Source organism: Vigna unguiculata, chromosome 7 (assembly GCF_004118075.2).
Source record: "Vigna unguiculata cultivar IT97K-499-35 chromosome 7, ASM411807v1, whole genome shotgun sequence".
Classification (NCBI taxonomy): Eukaryota; Viridiplantae; Streptophyta; class Magnoliopsida; order Fabales; family Fabaceae; genus Vigna; species Vigna unguiculata.
Genome location: NC_040285.1, coordinates 37,829,835 through 37,853,597, shown reverse-complemented (window position 1 = coordinate 37,853,597; position 23,763 = coordinate 37,829,835). Strand labels below are relative to the sequence as shown.

General features: G+C 31.0%; 3 protein-coding genes across 8 annotated transcripts; 2 read left to right on the top strand and 1 right to left on the bottom strand.

Moving 5' to 3' along the window:
- Nucleotides 1-7,533: 7,533 nt before the first annotated feature.
- On the top strand, nt 7,534-10,853 carry LOC114191049 (fruit protein pKIWI502-like). The gene is made up of 5 exons (XM_028080203.1): nt 7,534-8,146; nt 8,861-8,960; nt 9,054-9,149; nt 9,235-9,315; nt 10,481-10,853. Exons 1-5 carry the CDS (start codon nt 7,611-7,613, stop codon nt 10,541-10,543), a joined length of 876 nt encoding a protein of 291 aa, XP_027936004.1. The 5' UTR covers nt 7,534-7,610; the 3' UTR covers nt 10,544-10,853.
- Nucleotides 10,854-13,264: 2,411 nt separating this feature from the next.
- LOC114191048 (fruit protein pKIWI502) lies at nt 13,265-16,370 on the top strand. Its single transcript, XM_028080201.1, has 5 exons — nt 13,265-13,867; nt 14,164-14,263; nt 14,356-14,451; nt 14,535-14,615; nt 16,012-16,370. Exons 1-5 carry the CDS (start codon nt 13,398-13,400, stop codon nt 16,072-16,074), a joined length of 810 nt encoding a protein of 269 aa, XP_027936002.1. The 5' UTR covers nt 13,265-13,397; the 3' UTR covers nt 16,075-16,370.
- A 929-nt stretch (nt 16,371-17,299) lies between these two features.
- On the bottom strand, nt 17,300-20,304 carry LOC114191046 (sarcoplasmic reticulum histidine-rich calcium-binding protein). 6 transcript variants are annotated; one of them, XM_028080195.1, is made up of 3 exons: nt 20,167-20,304; nt 19,949-20,018; nt 17,300-18,476 (listed from the first exon to the last, which is right to left on the bottom strand). In XM_028080195.1, the coding sequence occupies exon 3, from the start codon at nt 18,415-18,417 to the stop codon at nt 17,503-17,505; it is 915 nt and encodes a 304-aa protein (XP_027935996.1). In that variant the 5' UTR covers nt 18,418-18,476; nt 19,949-20,018; nt 20,167-20,304; the 3' UTR covers nt 17,300-17,502. The 6 variants fall into 6 exon arrangements, with proteins under 6 accessions (XP_027935996.1, XP_027935998.1, XP_027936000.1 ...); XM_028080197.1 differs by having other exon boundaries at nt 19,949-20,046; nt 20,167-20,289; XM_028080199.1 differs by having other exon boundaries at nt 17,300-18,442; nt 19,949-20,046; nt 20,167-20,289.
- Between the last annotated feature and the right edge of the window lie 3,459 nt (nt 20,305-23,763).

The window sequence follows — 23,763 nt, the reverse complement described above, 5'->3', positions numbered from 1 at the left end:
ACTATATGCACATCGCCCTGGGATCAATTTATTAGTGTTTCATTTTCGCCCCGATGCTTTTAGTTTTCTTATTTTTAGCCCAGTGTTTTCGTTTTTCAGAATTGGGTGTACACGTGGACGACGTCGTTCTAAATGTGTGGAAGTGATTTGTTGTCCTCTCGCTATTCTGTCGTTTAAAGCTTTTGACTATACAAAATTCTGTGACGTGGCACCATTCCTCATTCTATTTACTATCTTCCAATATATTTTCTTTTACTCATTGTCTCTGACTTTCTCAACTCCATTCAAATTGGCGAAAATTTCTCTTGGACTAAAATTCTATATTAAAAAATTAAAAATTATTTTTAAGTATAGACAATAAATATAACTTTTTAAAATTTAAGAAACTAAAATAATGCCTTTAATTTAAAAATTTTGATCATTTGATTTTATTTGTTTTTTACCCATTTTAATAAATAAAAAACACTTTTATACTTTTTAAATTAATTTAATATTTTGTAATTTATTATTTTTTAAAGTTTTTATGTTTTTTTCTTATTTAAAAGTTCATTCTTTTATTATAAAAAATATGATAAATTATCTGGGAGAGTCGTTAGCATAATTATCAGAGAAATATTATTATGTTAAAAATCATAACATAATTATGCCACCTGAAAATAAGCTGTTTGCTTTATAAATGATAGAAAGTATTATTTTTAATATTTTGTTATTAAAAACTGATTTTATAATATTTATATTACTTTGGAAATAAAAAAGAATAACATATTATTTTTACTTAAATATTTAGTTCTTTTATTAGTGCACAAATATATGCTAGCTTATTTTTATTAGTGCAAAATCAAATATTCAATGTCAAACATTCAATTTATAGAATTTCTTATTAGATTTCGATATTTGCTACTTAAATAAATCGTAAGAGATCATCTTTAATATATATTTTTTAATCTATGCATATTTAATGTGTTTGAAATACTTTTTAATTATTTTGACTTACAATTTGCCCAACCATGTAAACATGTGATATTGTTGATAATCTTTGACCATTTAATATTTCACTCATCTAGTTTATAAAATTTCTAAATTTATGAATTTTTTTTATTTACAAAATATAATCTACATATTTCTCTTTTTCAATTTTATTAAATAAAACGTAAAATATTAAACAAAATCAAAACATAAAAAACAATAAAATATAAAAATAAGTAAAATAAAAATATGATAATGTAAATTATTAAAAATATAATTTATATTATTTTCAATTTAAGTTAAATTATTTTTATGTACAAAAAGTAAAATAATAATCTTATTCTTTTATCAAATAAATAATATTTGTAATCTATCATTTTATCACATTATCCGGTCATTTTTATAAAAAAAATAAATTCATCTTCCTTTAAATTTATCTCCTTTAGTCTAAATATCCAAATTTTTGTTTTTTTTTTTTTCTATCTAAGATTAATACAGATGACAAACAATAACACAAGCTAAATAATGACCAAAATTAACTCATTTATGATATGTTAGTATCACATCCTCAAACAAAATATAATGACCAAAATTAACTCATTTATGATATGTTAGTATCACATCCTCAAACAAAATACTCTTACGTACAAAATTATAAATTATCGTACAAAATTTAACTACACACAATCTAAATATATAAAATTTCACCATACAATATTTGATAAATAAAAATTTTTACTTAATTCAAAGGTATAAAATTATAAAATTACAAAATTTAAATTTTAAAATTATAAAATTTAAAAAGTGTAAAAAACATTTGACTAAAAATTATGTGATATAATAAAATAAAAATACATCAAACATCTAATCGTCATACCATTGTGTTAACATGAAAATCTAATTAAAAAACTAAATTTTAAAATATAAATATATTGAGTAGTCAGAATACTGGGTAAAAAACTATTTTTTAAAATATAAATATATTGAGTAGTCAGAATATTGGATATACTATAACAATTTATCAAAGACTTAATTAAAACTTTTCAATTGTACAATAAATTTAACACGTAATTAAGTATGGTTAGGTATAGAATATGAAAAATAAATTTTTATTTCCAATAGGTGTATCTTATCTATGTATAAGTATTGATGTCAAATAATTTAAAATAATAATACGATTTTTTAAGTATTTTCTTAAAAAATAATGTTATATTTTCATACTGAGTTGGGAATTTTATTAAAACTACTATCTAAAGTATATTTTGTTGTTATAACGATATTTTTTAAAATAATACTGTATTTGTTCATATGTTTGTTTACTTGTGTTTATGGGTTACTTTAAAATAAAGTTGGATGATAAGAAACTCAAACAGAATATTTAATGTTTAATAATTGAACAATATAGCAAATTCATCTAATTAGTAAAACTATTATTAGAAAACAAATATTAATATTTTATATTTAAATTTTCTTATTGTTACAGTCTCATTAAATCTTATAATAATTATATGGTTGAATTTAGAAAAAAAAATTAAAGACTTTGTTCAAATGTTATTAAAAAAATAACTGAATTGAGATAAAAAAATACATGTATAATTAAATTTGTTTCTTTTAAGATAAAAAGAAAATAAATAATATATATATATATATATATATATATATATATATATTAATATTAGGTGTGGTATTATTGGGAAACTGGAAATTTATCTTCTAGGCATCTTCCTCAATCTATTTCTAAATTAAACTTTTAAACTAATATTTTATCAAATAGAATTAATAACAATATTAATTTCTAATTAAAACATGATTGCTTTACTACTTATATTATATCTCAATTTGTAATTTAAAAACTCGTCACCATTTAATGTGAAATGATTTTATAAAAATAAATAAATAAAAGCAGGGTCTGCTACCATCAAAGCATTTATATTATCATTAACAAGAAAAAATTATCATTAATATAATTATTCTCAAATATTAAAGTACTTATCATTAAACATTAATATAAACTTACATGGTATGGTAGAGTACATAATCTTTGTGATATTACGAAAGAAAATATCATTTACACTACTTTTAAGACAATTGTCACAAATGATTAAAAATATAGATGGCTAATTAATTACATTACTCAATTAATTTAATTTTTCTATTCAAAAAATATCTACCAAATCAAATCCAAATCTTTTATTTGATTCTTTCTCTTTTTTATTCTCTCTTACCTTAAACATAAACAGTAGTACTGTTTACTGATCTTATAAGACGCTAGTGATATATTTAAATTGTTATCCCTTTAATAATAAATGATGGCATTACAAGAAGAAAACACTATCATTTAAATAATATATCGTTAATAACATAAAAAAACAAGCATTAATAATTTAGTTAGAATTTTTTTTACTTGTTATCTGGTTTAATTTATTTCTGAAAACTGGAATATTACCATTCATGAATAACATAGATAAATATAATATTTTTTATATATGACTTATTTATTTAATTGTGCTATACGATAATGTTAAATAATCAATTTGAAGTTTTACATTATAAATATCATCCTAATTATTATTTTAGTTTATATAATTATTATTTTAACCAATTAATAACTGTAAAACATTTTACATAATAATAATATTTTTTTATAAATATCATTTATAAATAACGTTATCATTATTATTAAATATAGCATTAAAGTTATAAAAATATTGACCAAATTAACTAAACTGTTTACTATATGATATAAAATAAAATAAAATATAATTTAATTGTTTAACTGAATAATTTGGTCACAATATGATTTATTATAGTCACATTGGTTGTTACAGTTTTGAACTATAATTCAGATAATTAAAATCACAACAAAAAATTATGACATTTAAATGAAAGTAATATATATATATATATATATATATATATCATCACATACAATTATATATCATACTCTTATATTTCGTACTTTATGAATCAATATTTTATGAAAATTAATATAAAAAATAAATGATATGTTAATGTGTCTCATGTAATAAACGAAGTTTTATATTTATGTCTCATCTTGTATTGACTTTCATAAATAGAAGAATTACATAATTTATAACTTAATATAGACATATAATACAACCTTTTATAGTAGTTTAAAAACAAAAAATATATTTAACTTTTTATATTTTATACTATGATACATGATTGTATATTATATATTTGTTTGGTGGAGAAAAATTTCACAACATTTTGGAAAGTTTGCTATTACAAAAGTCATCTCTTATTTTGGAATAATGATTCTTGGAAATTATAAATTTTAGGTATAACTCAAGTTTTTGAGGTTGATAAAAAATATTGTTTAAAACATTGATATATCTTTTTAAATAAGAATGATGTATAGTTAATAAAATTTTTAGTTTGTTATTAATAAAAGTAGTATCATTTTTCAATATTTTGTTATCCTAATATAAGAAAAATATATTTCTGTGTAAATGTTTTTATGAGAAAACTAAAAATCGTGTTTAGAGAACATAGCGTCAAAGGAATGTACCTTTCAAAAGGTATATCAACTGTAAAAAGCACTTCTTCAATATTAAATTAATAGAAATCTAAAAAAGAAGATTAAACATTTCATTATAAAAAGAAAGAAAATAAAAAAAGGTTTTTTTTTTCACAAATTAGGCCAAATGCTTCACTTCACACTTCTTTGTTTTATATTTTTTCTTTGGAAAGGATGTCACTATCTCTCTATTTATTTTCCTCTCTTATTATATTTTTTAATTTTTAGCCTCAAATTTTCTTTCCAAAATTAGATCTTACACCAAGTAGTTCAATATATTGTGATATTTTGTTCACATTTATCTTTAACAATCGTTCGAAATGCAAGTAATTTTCAAGTAAACAAAACTATTGCATATTGAATTTAGTTTATATGACAATCAAATTCACATGTATGGTTAAATTTGGTAATATATTAGAAGATTCAAATTAAGTATTGTTAAATATCATAGATAGTGTGTCTTCTCCGATGTTATAGTTGAATTCCAAACTTCTGAATACGATCACATAGATTTAATTTGGTCTTTGGATTAATAGATTTAATTTAAATATGATTTGCATAACACATGGTTGATTGTAATGAGTAGGAAAGAAAAACATGAAAGAGAAAATATGTTAGTATTAAGAAAAGAAAGAGAGAAGCATAAATTTAGTGGGAATAGTTTGGGTGAAGAAATGAAAAGAGGGGTTCACAGAGCAAGGCCCATGATGTAGTGAACGAGAGCGTTGGTCCACCAACAATCAGAGGGTACCATTTGTATTTTCAAACCCATTATTTTCTCTTTCGGTAATTGCTTAGATCATAATCAGCGAAGTGGAATCTGAGGTTCGCTTCACACAAGAGGACGTGAAATTCAGGTCCCAGTTTCTCATAACCAAGTATAATTATGAAAAAAACCCAAGATAATTCCAAATTAAAAAGCTGATAATATGCAAGATTTATACTATTTCTCAATTATAAATCATAATAAAAATAAGAAATGCCAAAAAGTTAATAATATGAAAATCATATTATCTCTTAACCATACACGTGTGTCACTGAACCAGTGTGGGGTAGGAAGAGTGAGTAGTGTAAGTGAGAGTACATCGTGCTTGTTTGTGAATGTGAAATGCACCGGTTAAATGGTACGGTGATATGTGTTTAACATCGATTAAGTGACACCTAATTAGCGTTGTGGATGTGCATGATGATTTTTTTAATTTTATAATTTTTTTCCCATTCATACAAAATTATTTTTATTTACTTTAACATTTTATTTAATTTTTATTTTTTTAATCTCGTATTATTTAATTTTAATTATTTTTATAATATCAAATAACAAAATCATTATTTTTCTTATCAAAGATATTTTAGTAACATTAAAATTTTATCTATTTTTATAATTTTCTTATTTATTAAATTAATCAAATTTTTCATTAATTTTCACAAAATTTATCTTAAAATTCACTTAGGCAGTATTCGCTTTAAGGAGACTATATTTATGAAGATGAAAATTAGAGCTGGTGTGTTGTTCGTTTAAGAGTATCTGAACAGATGGCATAGCGACGATGATAGGAATCCATGAAATTAGTAATCTCGGGCATTAAGCGATGATTTGGTATGATTGAGTTGCAATATTACAAATTTACCCCTCTCGTCTCTCTCACATGCCTTGCATGGTGTGGGATGGTAGGTGTAATGGCCAAGCGCACCCGAGTCCAACCCGATCTATGGGCCCAAGTGAATCGGCCCAATTAGGGATATCAAACGACCCATTTCCTGTACATTCCAGAAGTCAAAACCGTGGTAGCACGACCTCGGGGTACTCGGAGAGAGGCCATCACGATAGGTGATCCCCCATGTCGCGAAACCAACTCGAATTAGGGATATCAAACGACCAATTTCCTGTACATTCCAGAAGTCAAAACCGTGGTAGCACGACCCCGGGGTACTCGGGGAGAGGCCATCACGATAGGTGATCCCCCATGACGCGGAACCAACTCGAATTAGGGATATCAAACGACCCATTTCTTGTACATTCCAGAAGTCAAAATCGTGGTAGCGCGACCCCGGGATACTCGGGGAGAGGCCATCAGATAGGCGATCTCCCATGACGCGGAACCAACTCGGATAGTGGGCATGCTCTTTGGTACACGAAGGCAAGACAGTATAAGGGGGCGAGGAAAGAAGGAAAAAGGGATATACTTTTTTCTTGAGTGACTCTTGCTGTACTATTCTCGGTGCTAAATCGGAATTAGCGCGGCAAGAACAGTAGGTAACAGTCATTTTTTGAGCAGCGTTCAACAACCATGCACTGTGTGGAAGTTGAGTTTTTAACTGGTGTGCGTGTGTTACCGTTTGATTTGAGTTGTGAAATGGTGAGGAACCCATCTAGTGTATGCCCCATTTACCACCTCTCTGCTGCAACCACAGTGACGCTGCAACCATGAGAATCCCAGCTCAAAGCAACGACAGATCCGATCCCCATTTGCGAGGGATTCGATCCCATTTCTAGTGGATCGTATACGGTGTTGTTGGATTCGATCCTTTGTGGCTGGATCAGATACAGGGTGTGGTGAATCACATATGGTGTGGGCTGGATCGAAACGAGGTGTGGTGGATCGGATACATATTTTGAGATTCATTTGTTGTGTTTAAAATAATGAAGAAAATAAATATAGTCACACAAAGATTAATATACAATACTAATTAAACTAAGGGCAAAATGATAATTTCATTATTATTTCTACTAAAATATATTTTTTAATCTATCACATCATCACTCCTAAATGCATAAAAAAAAAAGCAACACAAATTTTACTCTTAAATCAACTCAAATTCATTCACTCACTCTCTCCTGATTACTCTCCCAAGTGACCACCGCATTATTTCGTCCCTCTGGAATCATCGAAAAAAACACACGTTTTTCATGCAAACAAAGAAAACTTGTCTTGGTTCCAACTCCATGGGACATGACACCACAAAAACATGACACGTGGAACTCTCATTATCCTTAATCCACCGGTGGCGCAATTTATAATACCCGCCCGATCCGCCACCTCTTTCAAGTCGGACCGAACTCTCCACGTAACCTCACCACAACAAAACTATAATCAAAAACACCATGTCACTAATTATTTCACCGTCCCCCTCGCTTACCCTCCATCCCCTTGCGCACGTTAGCCCCTCCCTGTCCATCCCACGCCGCCTCCATCTAAACCTTCGATCCAGCCGCCGCCGCCTTGCCACCGTTTCCGCCGCCGTTCGTCAGGACACTACCGTCTGGACCCCAGCCCCACTCTCCGAGGTCGAGCCCGCCGGCGAGTCGCTCTTTGAAGTCGCCATCGACGTGTCCGATGCGCCTGACCTCGCCGCGTCCCACACAATCGCCGGGCAGTACCTCCAGCTCCGCGTACCCGACTTGCCCAAGCCCTCGTTCCTCTCCATTGCATCGCCGCCGAAGCTGGCAGCGAAGCATGGCGTGTTCGAGTTCCTCGTGAAGAGCGTGCCGGGGTCCACCGCGGAAGCACTGTGCGCGTTGAAGAAAGGCGACGTGGTTGAACTAAGCCCAATCATGGGAAACGGATTCACCATCGATCTGATCGAGCCGCCCGAGAAATATGGAACCGTTGTCATCTTCGCCACTGGAACTGGAATTAGGTCAGTGCAAATTACTGTTTTACCCTCGATTTTTGTTATCTTTTTTAAATGTTTCCATTTCTTTCATTCCGTCTTAGAGCATTGAATTTATTTGGTTACAAACTCATGCTGCATGACATTGAAGTTTTAATTCTCGTAGTTTCCTCAAGATCCTTGATATCATGCAAAATTCTTCAGTAAATGCGATTAAGTCGATCCAAATTGCAGAGCATAGACCTCAAAAACCTTGATGTAAAAGTTGCAATTGTTGTTACCAGCTTTTATAATCTTGCATTGCATTTATTGACATTAATGCATTCTGTTCAGATAAAATTGTCTATGAACTATTGCAGAAGAAAATTATGCACCTCAATTTTTGGTGGAGCAAAATGAAAAAACTTCTAAAATGGTTATATGAATTAGGATTGTTCAGACAAGTTTCTTCACAGGGACTTTTAGTAGAAAAAATCAAGAAAAATGAAATAAAATGAGTTTTTCCTGATGTTAAAACTAGTTAATACATAAACTACTTTTTAGAAGATTTCTCTAATTTTATTTTTCTCTTAAAAAGTCTTTATAGAGAAGTTTGTTTGACACTTTTACTATATTTTTTGTGTGAAAGAAGCTCAATTTATACTATTTTTTTTTTCTCGAAATGCTTATAGGAAAGTTTAACATAATCTTAATCCTTGATTTTGCTTGTATTGCACTGACCGTTTACTTTGTTGTGTGCAGTCCAATTCGGTCTCTAATTGAGTCAGGGTTTGATGCGGGGAAAAGGTCTGATGTAAGACTATATTATGGGAACAGGAACCTACAGACAATGGGTTATCAGGTTATTTCAATTGTTTTTTTATCTTGATGAAAGGAAAGGTTGAGCTACTTTTAATCAGAACTGCTTTAATAGCAATTTTGTTTTATATTATAGGATAGATTTAAAGACTGGGAATCTTCTGGTGTGAAGATTATTCCTGTATTGTCTCAACCTGATGATAGTTGGACTGGGGAAACTGGCTATGTTCAGGTAAAGTGCTTGAGCTCTTAGGATGAAGTTTCACATTACTTCCTTTTAACAGACAATGATTGTTTGCACACGGTTGTATTCACAGGATGCGTATTCAAGGGCAAAGCAGATATCTGACCCACTGGCAACTGGTGCCATACTTGCTGGGTACAAAGACATGATCGAGGTGTGTTCTTAGAACCCAGCTTTACTTGTCAGTCGGCGTAGACGTGTTTGTTTAACTTTCCATTGGTGCAACCTTCGTGTCAATTACCACTGTCTTTCCTATTTAACTTATAGGGAGAGCCGGAGTTCTAATTTTTTTTTTAAATAAGTGAGACTATCAAAAAATTGTGATTTCCAATTAATTTTATCAGTCTAAGAAAGATTATTTGCATGTAGGGAAAGAGAGAAAGACACAATAACGGTTGCTTTGAGGAAACCAACCTCCACGGAATAGCACTCGATTAGGAAAAATTAGCATTTAGGTTGTTAAATGTTTCCTCCTTAGGTAGAACCAAATGGCTAAAGTTTAAATAATTACAGAAAATAAATTTAACACAATCAGGTAACTAAAAGCAAATGAATTACATTCTACTTGTTTTCATTCTCCTTGGATAAGAATGAAAACCTATGTGGAGAATAAGAGAAAGATCTCATTCTCCAAGATATATTGAAAAGACAAGGTAGTCTTCACTAGTCCTGCACCGTGTTGATTACGTTCTACTTGCTTTCATTCTCCTTACCCTACCCTATGATTTTTTATCTTCTAAAACTTAGTGAAAGGGTCGTGCAACTAATTAAAAATAAGGTTCGTTGGAGAAGTCGACAAACTGGCACTATTTAATAAGATGGCATTTGAGTACATTAGCATTTCACCAATCTATGTGCCTTTAAACTGGACTCCACAGGCCACAAGGTCATGTTTATATGGTGCAATTTTGGTCTTCTGTTGTATTTTGCCATCGGTCATTGACAACGCTGTATGTTATCAATGTTGCCGAGGATAGTAGCCCATGTTTTTACAGTAAGGTGTGTCTCTAGTATGGAGGGAAGACATAGGCGAGAAATAAGGTTAATAGAAATAAGAAACAAAAATATGAAGTCAGTGAAAATAAGTGAATTATTATAGATATAAAGATGTTTGGTAAGAGAAATAAATACTGAAAAAAAAAAATTCAGATGTTATTTTCCGAATCCATAAACTCTAAACCCACCTAGCTTGGGTCCATTAATTTGTTGGTCAATCCACACGGGATTTCAGAGTAACAGGGAGTGTCAAATATTTCGTTGCTCGTTTTCTCTGTCTTGGTTCCAATTCATAACACTTGAATACATTATCATTGTTACAGGCGGTGACGTCAATTCTTCTTGCTGATGGAATACCTGCAGATAAGATATTGAGGGACTACTGATAAAAGTGGAGTTTGGTTAGTGTTGTATCGTTTTTAAATCCTCGATAATTGTTCACTGCCTTTGCTGTGTATCAAGCATCTCAGCATGGCCTGTATAATAAAGAACAATTTTGGAATTGTCTTACATTTTTTTGGGGGTCCAATAGTCTCTAGTTTAGTTAGCCTAGCATAGTTTCCAGACATGAAGTCTTTTGTTGCGTAACTTCTTCATAAACTCAGATTTGGTTTAGCGACAGAATAGACCATTTTTACAATGGGACTGTTTTGTTGTTACATACAAACATAATAAATAGATAACATACTTAAATAACTAAACGTAAATATTAGACCAACTGTTAAACGAATGAATAGAACGTCTACGAGTTTGGTTCCTTTAACATGCAAATCAAATATCAGTACAGTGTGTTCAGGATTGGGAAAGGAAATTAGATGGCTAATATTATATTCAAACTAAACAAATTTAACTATTTTTCTATAATTAAAATGAACTCGTCATATTATCAAATAGAGACTATTTCAGATTATTAGAAACTAATGTGATAGAGATTATTAGAAAGACAATCATGTGCTGTGAATAAGAAAAGGGACCAAAACTGCCACCATCAATGCCAACGTCAATCACCATTCAAGCCACAAAAAGAGAGAAAGGTTTATGCCTATAAAGAGAAGAAAAGAAACCAAGCTTTTATCAAGAATAACAGGACTGGTCCAAACCTCATGGTTGCAATGTAAACATGTATCTTGGCTAAAGGATAATACCCATGGCATGGCTGCACCACTAACTAATTAAACTTGTGGTAAGAGAGAATAAAGTGACAAGAACTAGCCCTCAACCAACCATAAACGCACCAGCGAAAAGCTTAAAGAAGTAGCTCTTCACATTTGTAATTACTTAAAGAAGTAATATTGTGATACACCAGCAAATTAAAATTGAGATTTAATTAAATTTTTAATTATGAAAAAAAACAAGTATAATTCCAAATTAAAATAGTAAAATTAAAAAGCTGATAATATGCAAAATTTATATTATTTCTCAATTATAAATCATAATAAAATAAAGACTTAAATATACATTTTGTCCCTATTTTCGTTTTATGTTCAATTAGGTCCTCATTTTCGTTAAATTGTGGTCAATTTGGTCCTTTTCACTAACGGTGTTTAAATAGTTAACGTTTTTGAACAGTACATGCCACGTGTCAGCTCCTGGTTTTTTTAATTTTTTTTAATTTTTTTAAATTTTTTTAAAAAATTTTTAATTTCAAAAAAATGGTCCACGTGTCAAGTCACAATTGTGCCACGTGTCAATGCTAGTGTTACGTGTCAGCTTGTGGTAGTATTATTTTTTTTGTTCAATTTAGTCCATATATTCGTTATTTTTTTTCAATTTAGTCCCAATTTTTGTTCAAATAAATCAATTTTGTCCATTTGAAATTGACACTAAATTTAATATCTTTTACACAAATTATATTAATATCTTTTCTAAAATTGACATTTGAATTTATTATTTTTTAAATTTAATTATAAATTATTAAATTTAATTATAAATTACATAAATTCTTATATTTAACTGCTAAATAGAATATAATTATTTAAAATATTATAAGAATATAATTATTTTTTTTTCTAATATTTGTATTCTAAAATATTTTTAAAATTGATATATACAAATATTTTAAATATTCAAAATATTTTCGAAAATAAACTAATATTTGTAAAAATAACATTTACATATAAAATATTTTAGATTTTAATATCTAAAATGCAATAAAAATATTAAATATTTTAAATTTAAATGTGAATTTTACAGATGTTAATATATATTTTTAAAATTTTAATAATTATATTTTAATAATATTTAAATAATTATATTCTATTTAACAATTGAATCTAAGAATTATATTCAATTAATAATTAAATATTATAATTTATAATTAAATTTAAAAAATAACTAATAATAATGTCAATTTTAAAAATTAAATGGTTTTATTTGAACAAATTTGAGGACTAAATTAAACAAAAATAACGAATATAGGGACTAAATTGAACAAAAATAACGAATATCGGGCCTAAATTGAACAAAAATAAATAATACAACTACAAACTGACACGTGGCATTAACATTGACACGTGGCACAATTATGACTTGACAGACACTTTTTTTGAAATTAAAAAAAAAACAAAAAAAAAACAGGAGCTGACACGTGGCATTACTGTTCAAAAATGTTAACTATTTAAACACCATTAGTGAAAATGACCAAATTGACTACAATTTGACGAAAATGAGGACCTAATTGAACATAAAACGAAAATAAGGACCAAATTGAATAAAATCAACAAAGGGACAAAATATATATTTAAGCCTAAAATAATACGAAAATCGCCAAAACGTTAATAATATGAAAATCATAATATCTCTTAATTCTAAATTATTATTTATGATAAATTTATTAATTTTTACAATAGTTATTTTAAAGTTATACTGAGAATATTTTTGTATTGATTTGATAATAACATGAAAGTTTATACTTGTTAAACTCAAATCAAAATCTGATTAATCATATTTTTACAAGATTAAAAGATGTTTTTATTTTGCAACAATTACTGTGTAACAACCATACTCATCTTCTTCCAACTCCATGGGACAGGACTCATAAACATGACACGTGGAACTCTCATAATCCTTAGGTGGCGCAATTTATCATTACCCGCCCGTTCCGCCGCCTCTTTCTACTCTGACCGAACCCTCCACGTAACCTCGCCACAATAAAACTATTATCAAAAACACAATGTTACTCTTTATCTCACCGTCCCCCTCGCTTAACCTGTCCATCCCCATGCGCACGTTAGCCCCTCCATGTCCATCCTACGCCACCTCCATCTAAATCTTCGATCCAGCCGCCGCCGCTTCGCCACCGTTTCCGCCGCCGTTCGTCAGGACACTACCGTCTGGACCCCAGCCCCACTCTCCGAGGTCCAGCCTGCCGCCGACTCGCTCTTTCACGTCGCCATCGACGTGTCCGACGCGCCTGACCTCGCCGCGTCCCACACAATCGCCGGGCAGTACCTCCAGCTCCGCGTGCCCTACTCGTCCAAGCCCTCGTTCCTCGCCATTGCATCGCCGCCGAAGCTGGCCGCGAAGCATGGCGTGTTCGAGTTCCTCGTGAAGAGCGTGCCGGGGTCCACCGCGGAAGCGCTGTGCGCGTTGAAGAGAGGCGACGTGGTTGAACTAAGCCCAATCATGGGAAACGGATTCAACATCGATATGATCGAGCCGCCCGAGAAATATGGAACCGTTATCGTCTTCGCCACTGGATCTGGAATTAGGTCAGTGCGCAAATTACCGTTTTACCCTCGATTTTTATTATGCAAATTACCGTTTTACCTTTTCCTGATGTTAAAACTAGTTAATACATAAACTACTTCTTAGAAGATTTCTCTAATTTCATATTTTTTTTTCTCTTAAAAAGTCTTTATGGAGAAGTTTGTCTATATTTTTTTGTGAAAAAAGCTCAATTTATTCTAGATTTTTTTTTTCTCGAAATGCTTATAGGAAAGTTTAACATAATCTTAATCCTTGATTTTGCTTGTATTGGTCTGACCGTTTACTTTGTTGTGTACAGTCCAATTCGGTCTCTAATTGAGTCAGGGTTTGATGCGGGGAATAGGTCTGATGTAAGACTATATTATGGGGCCAGGAACCTACAGAGAATGGCTTATCAGGTTATTTCAATTGTTTTTTATCTTGATGAAAGGAAAGGTTGAACTACTTTTAATCAGAGCTGCTTTAATAGCAATTTTGTTTTATGTTATAGGATAGATTTAAAGACTGGGAATCTTCTGGTGTGAAGATTGTTCCTGTATTGTCTCGACCTGATGATAGTTGGACTGGGGAAACTGGCTATGTTCAGGTAAAGTGCTTGAGCTCTTAGGATGAATTTTCACATTACTTCCTTAACAGACAATGATTGTTTGCACATGGTTGTATTCACAGGCTGCATTTTCAAAGGCAAAGCAGATATCTAACCCACTAGCAACTGGTGCCGTACTTTGTGGGCACAAACAGATGACCGAGGTGTGTTCTTAGAACCCAGCTTTACTTGTCAGTCGGCATAGACATGTTTGTTATGTGTATTAACTTTCCATTGGTGCAACCTTCGTGTCAATTACCACTGTCTTTCCTATTTAACTTATAGGAAGAGCCGGAGTTCCAAATTTATTTTTAAATAAGAAGTGAGAGACTAACAAAATTTGTCATATTGGCATGTAGAGAAAGAGAAAGACACAATAACGGTTGCTTTGAGGAAGCCAACCTCCACGGAATAGCATTCGATTAGGAAAAATTAGCATTTAGGTTATTAAATGTTTCCTCCTTAGGTAGTACCAGATGACTAAAGTTTAAATAATTACAGAAAATAAATTTAAAACAATCAGGTAACTAAAAGCAAATGAATTACATTCTACTTGTTTTCATTCTCCTTGCATAAGAATGAAAACCTATGTGGAAAATAAGAGAAAGATCCTAATGTTTTCGTTCTCCAAGATATACTGAAAAGACAAGGTAATCTTTACTAGTCATGCACCATGTTGATTACATTCTACTTGCTTTCATTCTCCTTACCCTGCCGTATGATTTGTTTATCTTCTAAAACTTAGTGAAAGGGTCGTGCAACTAATAAAAAATAAGGTTCATTGGAGAAGTCGACAAACTGGCACTATTTAATAAGATGGCATTGAATACATTAGCATTTCACCAATCTATATGCCTTTAAATTTGACTCACTCAAATAGGATTTGGTTGCTATGCAAAGCAATGACTTCTATATATTGAACGGGCTATGGTGAGAGAGAGAGAGAGTCGATATGCAACATTGTTAATATTATTGTCTACAGTACAAATAACTATTAGATCTGTTATCCGTATTGTTAGATGTCAACTACAGTTGTAGAGTTGGTCGATTTTTTTGCCAGTCATTATAGGCAATTTGTGAGGGAGGCCTGCCATGGAAACACCGCAGGCCACAATGTCATGTTTATATGGTGCAATTTTGATCTTCTGTTGTATTCTGCCATCGGTCATTGACAACACTGTATGTTCTCAATGTTGCTAAAGAATAGTTCATGTCTTTACAGTAAGGTGTGTCTCTAGTATGGAGGGAAGACATAGGCGAGAAATAAGGTTAATAGAAAGGGGAAAGAAAAATATGAAGTCAGTGAAAATAAGTGAAAATTATTATAAGTATAAAAGATGTTTGGTAAGAGAAACAAATACTTAAAAAATCATTTTTAGATGTCCTTTCCCTGATCCCTAAACCCACCTATCTTGGGCCCATTAAATAATGCAGGTCCATTAATTTGTTGGTCAATCCACACGGGATTTCAGAGTAACGGGGAGTGTCAAATATTTCGTTGCTCGTTTTCTTTGTCTTGGTTCCAATCCATAACACTTGAATACATTATCATTGTTACAGGAGGTGACGTCAATTCTTGTTGCTGATGGAGTATCTGCAGATAAGATATTGAAGAACTTCTGATACAAGTGGAGTTTGGTTAGTGTTGTATCATTTTTGAATTGAATTATACTCGATATTTGTTCACTGCCTTTGCTGTGTATCAAGCATCTCAGCATGGAATGTATAATAAAGAACAATTTTGGAATAGTCTTACACTATTTTGGGGTCCAAATATATGACAGATATACCGGGCCTAGGAAAGTTGAGTAAAATTTCCTACGGTTTGATTTGTTGCACTATTACATTGTTGTATTAATGGCTGTATTATCACGTCGCAAGTAATTGATATAATGGCATTAAAGTTTGCCCTGAGCCAAGAGTCTCTAGTTAAGTTAGCCTAGTACAGCTTCCAAACATGAAGTTTTTTTGTTGTGTAACTTCTTCACAAACTCAGATTTGGTTTAGCGACAGAATAAAATTTTTACAATGCGACTGTTTTTTTTTTTTTTGTTACATACAAACTAAAATAAGTAGATAACATGCTTAAATAACTAAACGTAAATATTAGACCAACTGTTAAACTAATGAATAGAACGTCTAGTTTGGTTCCTTTAACATGCAAATCAAATGAGTAGTGTGTTCAGGATTGGGAAAGGAAATTAGATGGCTAATGTTATATTCAAACTAAACAAATTTAACTATTTTTCTATAATTAAATTGAACTCGTCATATTATAAGGATAGATTATTTCAAATGTCTTCTCTATCAACAACATTACCTGCCCGTTCAGCGAGTTCATGACTCTTTCTGAGATGACAATTTTTTGTAAGGTTAAGTATAAGTGTCTGCTGGGATTGAATTGAATTAAATTTAAACCTCCAAGATAAAAGATGCAACAATGTACACAGATTGAAATTTTTACTAGTACATTGTAACGATTTGGTGAAAAAATCAGGGTTCAACTTGGCGATAAGTTACTACTTAGTTTTATAAATGTAAGTCTCGTTTACTAGACCTTAGATTTAAACGTTCAAGATATGAAGTGAAACTTCATTACGCTTAAGAACTAATGAAGCCATCCAACAAAATCTGCCCACAACCGTTGGAGGTCCATCAATGGCACCTCCCAAAGCGTTATTCTGAAGGTCATTGACGACCCTGCAATGATTCACGAACAAGTATTCTTTCGCCCTTAAGATACTACTGTTGACAATTCGGTCACGACGCACAAATACTCAACTAAACAGCATACAACGTCTATATTGCGCAGTATTATAACCAACTACTAAAAAAAACATAAACCCTCTTTGAAACCATCAAATATAGCTGTTAATAGCTGAAAATGGATCAAATTAATGTCATCAGCCAACAATGATCAAGTGCAAAGTTTCAACAATCAATAACTGTCAAATATTACAATCGACATTGGAATGAAATGTCATCTAACTTCAGTTTGAATGTCAATTCCAGTAATGAACGACGACACAGAACAGGATAGATTCCAAATAATCAAACAATTTGGTCATCATTATTCTCAGCCATAGCTCTGTTTTCATGATGATCACCATCCTTTTTCTCTGTTTCAGTTTTGTCAAATTGCTCGTCATGCTTGCTATTGGATTTCGGGAAGTGCTGCTGCCTGTGATTTCTCTCATCATCCAAGTGGTGCCTGTGTTTGTGGTGATGGTGGTGGTGATGGCGATGATGGCGACCAGGCTTCTTATGCATTGATCTTTTGTTTTGTTCTTCAGAATTTTCTTCTAATGACTTTGATCTGCTTCTTCGACCATTACTGTTATAATCGGAATCAGACGACCTCAGCTCCACATTATGTGATCGCTTATGATGTTTATGGTGCCTGCTGTGGCCTTTCTTTCGTAGAGCATCATCACTTTTATCACTTGACAAGTCAGATTCACTACATTCTGATCGTCGATGGCGTTTGCTATGCTTCCCATGATTTCTTTTCCGAACCGGACTTTCACCTTCGTCAGAGTCACTGGAATCTGATCTTGAACCTCGATCTCTCAGCCTCTTGCTCTGCTTCTTCTTTCTTCTCCTCTCCTCCTCAAAGCTACTCTCGGAGTCATCATCACTAAAATCACTAGACTCTGAAGACCATTTCTTTGTTTTCCTTTTCGAACCTTTTTCTTTCCTTTTCTCATGGTCACCAGAGTCATTGTGAGAATGCTTCCTGTGCTTCCTATAAGATCTTTTACTTGTCCTCCTACTCTCATCATCACTGTCATAATCACTTTCACTATCAGAAACTGACCTTTTTCTATGCTTTGCAACCTTCAGTTTTCTCTCTTTGGCTTCAGCAGCAGCTTCCAGCTTCTGCTCCCATTTCAAAGGGGCTTCCTTTCTCTCCATAATCTTCTTTTTCTTCTCCTCAACCATCTGGATGAATCGTTTGGTGTCCATTTATACTCCAAAACCAACTCAAAAACTGCATTTGGATCAAATGATGACCGGAAGTGCATCTCACAGAAGAGAAAAATCAAAGTTAGTTCGACAATCAAATCAAATAATTATATTGAATGCTTCAAGGGATTAGACAGACCACTAAAAAGATACTTTGCATTACTTATACGTTATCCATGCAAATACTTAGAGACTTGTTCTCAGCAATAAAAAAAGAAAAAGAACTTGCTATCAAAAGGACACTATGGTACCAAGATATCACATACAAAATACTCATGATGTTAAGACCTTGCCCTCTTTCAGAGAATTAATCAGAAGAACATGAAAGATGTTCCCCTTCATCCACCTAGCTAACCGGTTATAATGTCAGTTTAAATTTCAAAAAGCAAGTGAGAATATAAGGATTCAAGGCTTATTCCTACAAAAACAGACTCCAAAAATTTCTATTACCATAACTAGAAGCAGCACTAATAGACAAGCATTTCTCACTAACTACAGTGAAGACAGTGATGATGGGTGAAATTCAAGAATTCAAAAAAATGAGAGGAGACAGAATTCTCACTAAACAAGCATAACTACCATCAATGTTTTACAGAATTCTTAACTAGCAGAACCAACAAAGTCACGTGATCTGACTACTACATTTCTCCTCAACAAGGAAAGAGAATAACAGGTGGGTGTGGGTTAGAAAAGAGAGGCTGCGTTCAAACAAAAAAAGGTAAAAAGCCAAAAAACTAAAACCTGCTAATTAACAGCGAAAAGAATAAAACATTCAAAAAAATTACAGAACAATGAAAAAACGGTGGGTAACAAAAAATATAGAACTTCGTCAAAGATTCTTGAGAAGCTGCCTTGCTCTTCGTTAAAGAGATTGAAGTCAACAAAGAAAAGCTTCAACCTCAATTTTAGAGCAATTACATTCTGACTAAAACTTCATGAGCAATAAGATCTGTTCAGAGGGATTAAAATTGTTAAATCACGCACTTCTACAATTGCAATCCCAATTCTAATAACCATGTTCACCGATTCTGCCATGGCCGGTGGAAGCACCGAAAAGGCAGTCACCGAATACCAACACAGTAAATCCACACTGTTCCACACCAACATCAAATAGTAATTGGAAATTCAATTACATGCATCTCCAGAAACTCAACGATTATAAAAAGAATAAAAGTCAAATAGCATCATCAAGATAACAACACCTCTCTCGCTCATATGCGAGAGAAAAGACAACTGTAACACATGGATCCTTCTGGCTAGACAAAGATTTACTAGGGGTTTTAGTTTTAAAACAAAAAATCATTTCTCTAAATCATTGGCGTAATATTGACAAACATTAAAAAAAACAACACAATTGAAGAAAAAAAGATAACAAATATTGATCGATAGTGTCATAGCAGTCAGTGGACGTTGCTTAAATGATAAACCACGGACAAAAAAAATCAATTTTTCAGTATCCCATTCACGATCAAATAATCAGTATTTCAAATACAAACAAATTTCCCTGGATATTCTCTCTTTCCTTTCTTACCTTATATGTGAAAGAAGAAACCCTGCAGCAGCAGCAGTCTACCCCGAATCGAGTACGGATAAATCTGCGTCTAATCAAAGAAAATCAACAGTTGATAACTGAAAAAATAAGAAACAAAAATCGCGACTAAGGAACCATAAAAACAAAAGGAAGATGGAAGAAACAAAAAAACATCGATGGAGCAGAGAGAACTGAAATTGAAAGAGAAGTGGCAGTACCTGAAGGAAGTAGCAGAGGAGGAGAATAAAGATGAAGATTGGGAGTTAGGGTTTGGGTTGGGGTAGGGCTTGCTGCGTGCTCCTTCCTTCCAGAAAGATCCAATACGGAGAAAAACAGCTATGTTTTGGACGATATATTATATATATAATAATTCGATTTATAAAAGGTTTTCTATCATCTTGAACCGGACCGGATTCTTTCACGCGCACAAACCCACTGGTCGGTGACCACGCGGACGCGGTTCAGGCCACAAGTAATGTAATTTTGTTTAGAATTGTAAAAAACAGATAACCGATCCGGCTCGATTTACCATAGGTTAATCATTTAGTGAGTTAATTTAACTCATCTCATTTATTAATAAATTAAATAATTTTGAACTCGTTCTGACCCACAACATCACGGGTTAGTGGATTAAACGAATTGGTTTACAAACTCATTTAATTAAAAAATACAATTTTTTTAATTTTTTCACTTAAAACTAAATTATAATTTTAATTAAAATTTATATAAACTTTCATACAATTCAAATACAAACTAAAATCACAAAAAATACAAATTATATATGTGTTTGCTAAAAAAAAACAACATAATTTGATCTAAATACAAAACTTAACAAAAAACATTTATGTAACCTTTTATTATCGGGTTGGTGAGCCAATCCGGATCATCACGGATTCAACCCAGATTAGCCGGGTTCTACGTGAGCCGGGTCAAATATCAATTCGTATTGAAATTTATGAAAATTTTTCAATCCAACCTAATTCAAACCTATGGTGAACTTGATTGACTCACGGGTTCCTACCCATTTCTAATTTTATTTTGTTTTCCTGAAAAATAAACTTTAAATATATATATATATATATATATATATATATATATATATAAACCGATCCCATATCTATCTACAAGTTTTAAATAAAATAAAATCTTCATTTGAGGCGATGTAACCACGATCCGTGTACTTTAATTTAATTAGTATTAGTAATAAAGTTGAAGAACTTTTTCTTAAATATTTTAGTGTGTTTTTTAGATAAATAATGTATTTAAAATAATTAAATATCATTATTATGTTTGGACCGTAAAAAACGACTAAGGTGACGTTTGCTAATATTTTACTTTAAAAAAAATTACTCTAACAATTTTTACTTGGATAAGATGACAAAACGAGCCAACATGACATTTTTTAGTCCGACCCTATATTAACTCACAAATTGAAAACGTGTCGAAACTTAAAATCCAACATGCATGAATGTGGGCTGGCCCACCAGTTTTGATTTGTTGTTTTACTTCACAGTCCAATTTTAAGGAAGACTCAAATTCTCTTACTCTTCTCATTTTATTTTTTAAGGCTTAAATACTTTTTTGTCCTTATTTTTGTAGTGTTTATTGTGAAATGATGTTCATTTTGATAAAATGTTTAAAATAGTCATCATTTTTATCAAATGTTTAAAATGGTCCTCATTTTTACAATTTGTGTTTAATTTGGTCATTTTCTGTAACGCCGTTTAAATCATTAACGAAACATTGTATAAGTGGCACGGTTTGTATGTACAGTACACATAACACACCATAATAGAAATCATGCCACCTGTACAATGCTTCGTTAATGATTTAAATGACATTACAGAAAAAGACCAAATAAAACACGAATTGCGAAAATAATGATCATTTTAAACATTCGATAAAAATGATGACCATTTTAAACATTTTGTCAAAATGAAAATCATCTGCAACAAACACTACGAAAATGAGGACCAAAAATGTATTTAAGCCTATTTTTTATTTTCATTTCTCAGTGTCATCTCCTTTCCAAATCAACTCTTGTTTCTTCTCATCATCATCATCACCATCCTCTCCTTTACTTCTATCTTTTCCATCTTCAATCCATAAATCTATTTAGGGTTTCTTCTTTTTCATCCACGCGAGAGGGACTTATCCCTTATTCTTCATCAAGGTTTTTTCTTTTTCGGATGTCAAAATGTGAACCATAGCCTCATATTCGACGCAATAAACAAAAATATTATTTTTGACTGTGCAAATTATCAAAAAATGTACTTTTGAAAATTATAATCCTATTTCTATCCTTTTAATTGAAATCAATGACTCAATGTGATGTACGTGACACTTAATTTTATTCAATTAATTTTGAATTCCAATCTGTACTAAGACACATTCCAAATTCTATTTACCACTCAATTATCATATATAAAATTTAGTTTTGTAATATTAAATTTGTAATACAATCTGGAATAAAAAATATTATCGTGATAATGGTTTATAGTAAAAGATAGATGTGATTTAATAAAAAAGCACTTTAAATAGAAAAGTTCTGACAACAGAATTTCATTATATGAAGGATATATAGAGAGAACGTTTTAAAAATCAAAAAATTAATAATGAAATAAAAACAATGAACGTCCCGTCTCTATTCATAGACTTTTGTTTTTTATTTATTTAAATATACTATTTAAGATAATGTTATTATCTTACATGTAATATTGAGACAATTTAGAGTCTCTTTTAACATTATTATGTATATTTATATTTATTTATCTTGTATACTATTAGTAAAGGATATTATCTTTTTGTGGCGTAATTTTTTTTTAACTTTAGGCTGTAAGTAACTATTTTTTTTAACTTAAAATAACTATTCATAAAAAAATCACATCCATAATAAATTATAAAGATTGTTCAATCATTTAATGTTATTTTTTATTTTAATAATTATTACAATAATATTGTTTTAATGTAAGAAAAAACTAAAAACATATCATTAGTACTACTAATAAAAGAGATTAGTTGCATACACATAGATACATGTAAATAAGTCTAGTAATTACATTCTTGAACTTATATAATCACTCATAGATAAATAAAAATTAACTATACACTAAGCAAATATAAATTAAATTATAGTGTCACTGATTTTAGAATGGTTAAAGTCGGTAGCGGAACTTGGACTAAAATTGTAGGGGGGCCAAATTAGATTTGTTATATATAATTTTTTTTAGAAGAAAAACTATTCATTTTTTTCTCTTCATTTCCTCTTCTTATAACAAACACATATAATAGTAGAATTCAAAAAAATATTACTATCATTCGCTATTATATCATGATACCAATTCATGAATACCATTTTAGATAAGACATTCGTATATCATCAATTTGATTTGGTGGTATTGTCAAATTTGATGTCGTTTTTTCCATATCACGTTCTATTGAATTGTTAAATTTATTATATGTAACTCTGATAACTTTAGAGATTTGTTTTATATTGTCTTAAATTCTTGGTTCTTATTAAATTTCTCAAGCTTAGTTAACGTAAATGCATTTCTTTTTCATCTTCATCACAAACCTTTCTCTTTGAAAAAAAGGAATCAATTTTTTTACTTTTTATCATAATCTTTCTAATATAAATTTATCACCTCTTACCTATTTAGAAAAAATAAAATTTATATTCACAAATCACAATTATCACAATGCAAAATATAACAAAACTCATACTACTTTAATTAAATAAGCAATACTGTATAAATTCAAAACTTAAAAAAAAAATACCATAGGTAGCGAAAAACACAAAATCCCTAAATTTCATA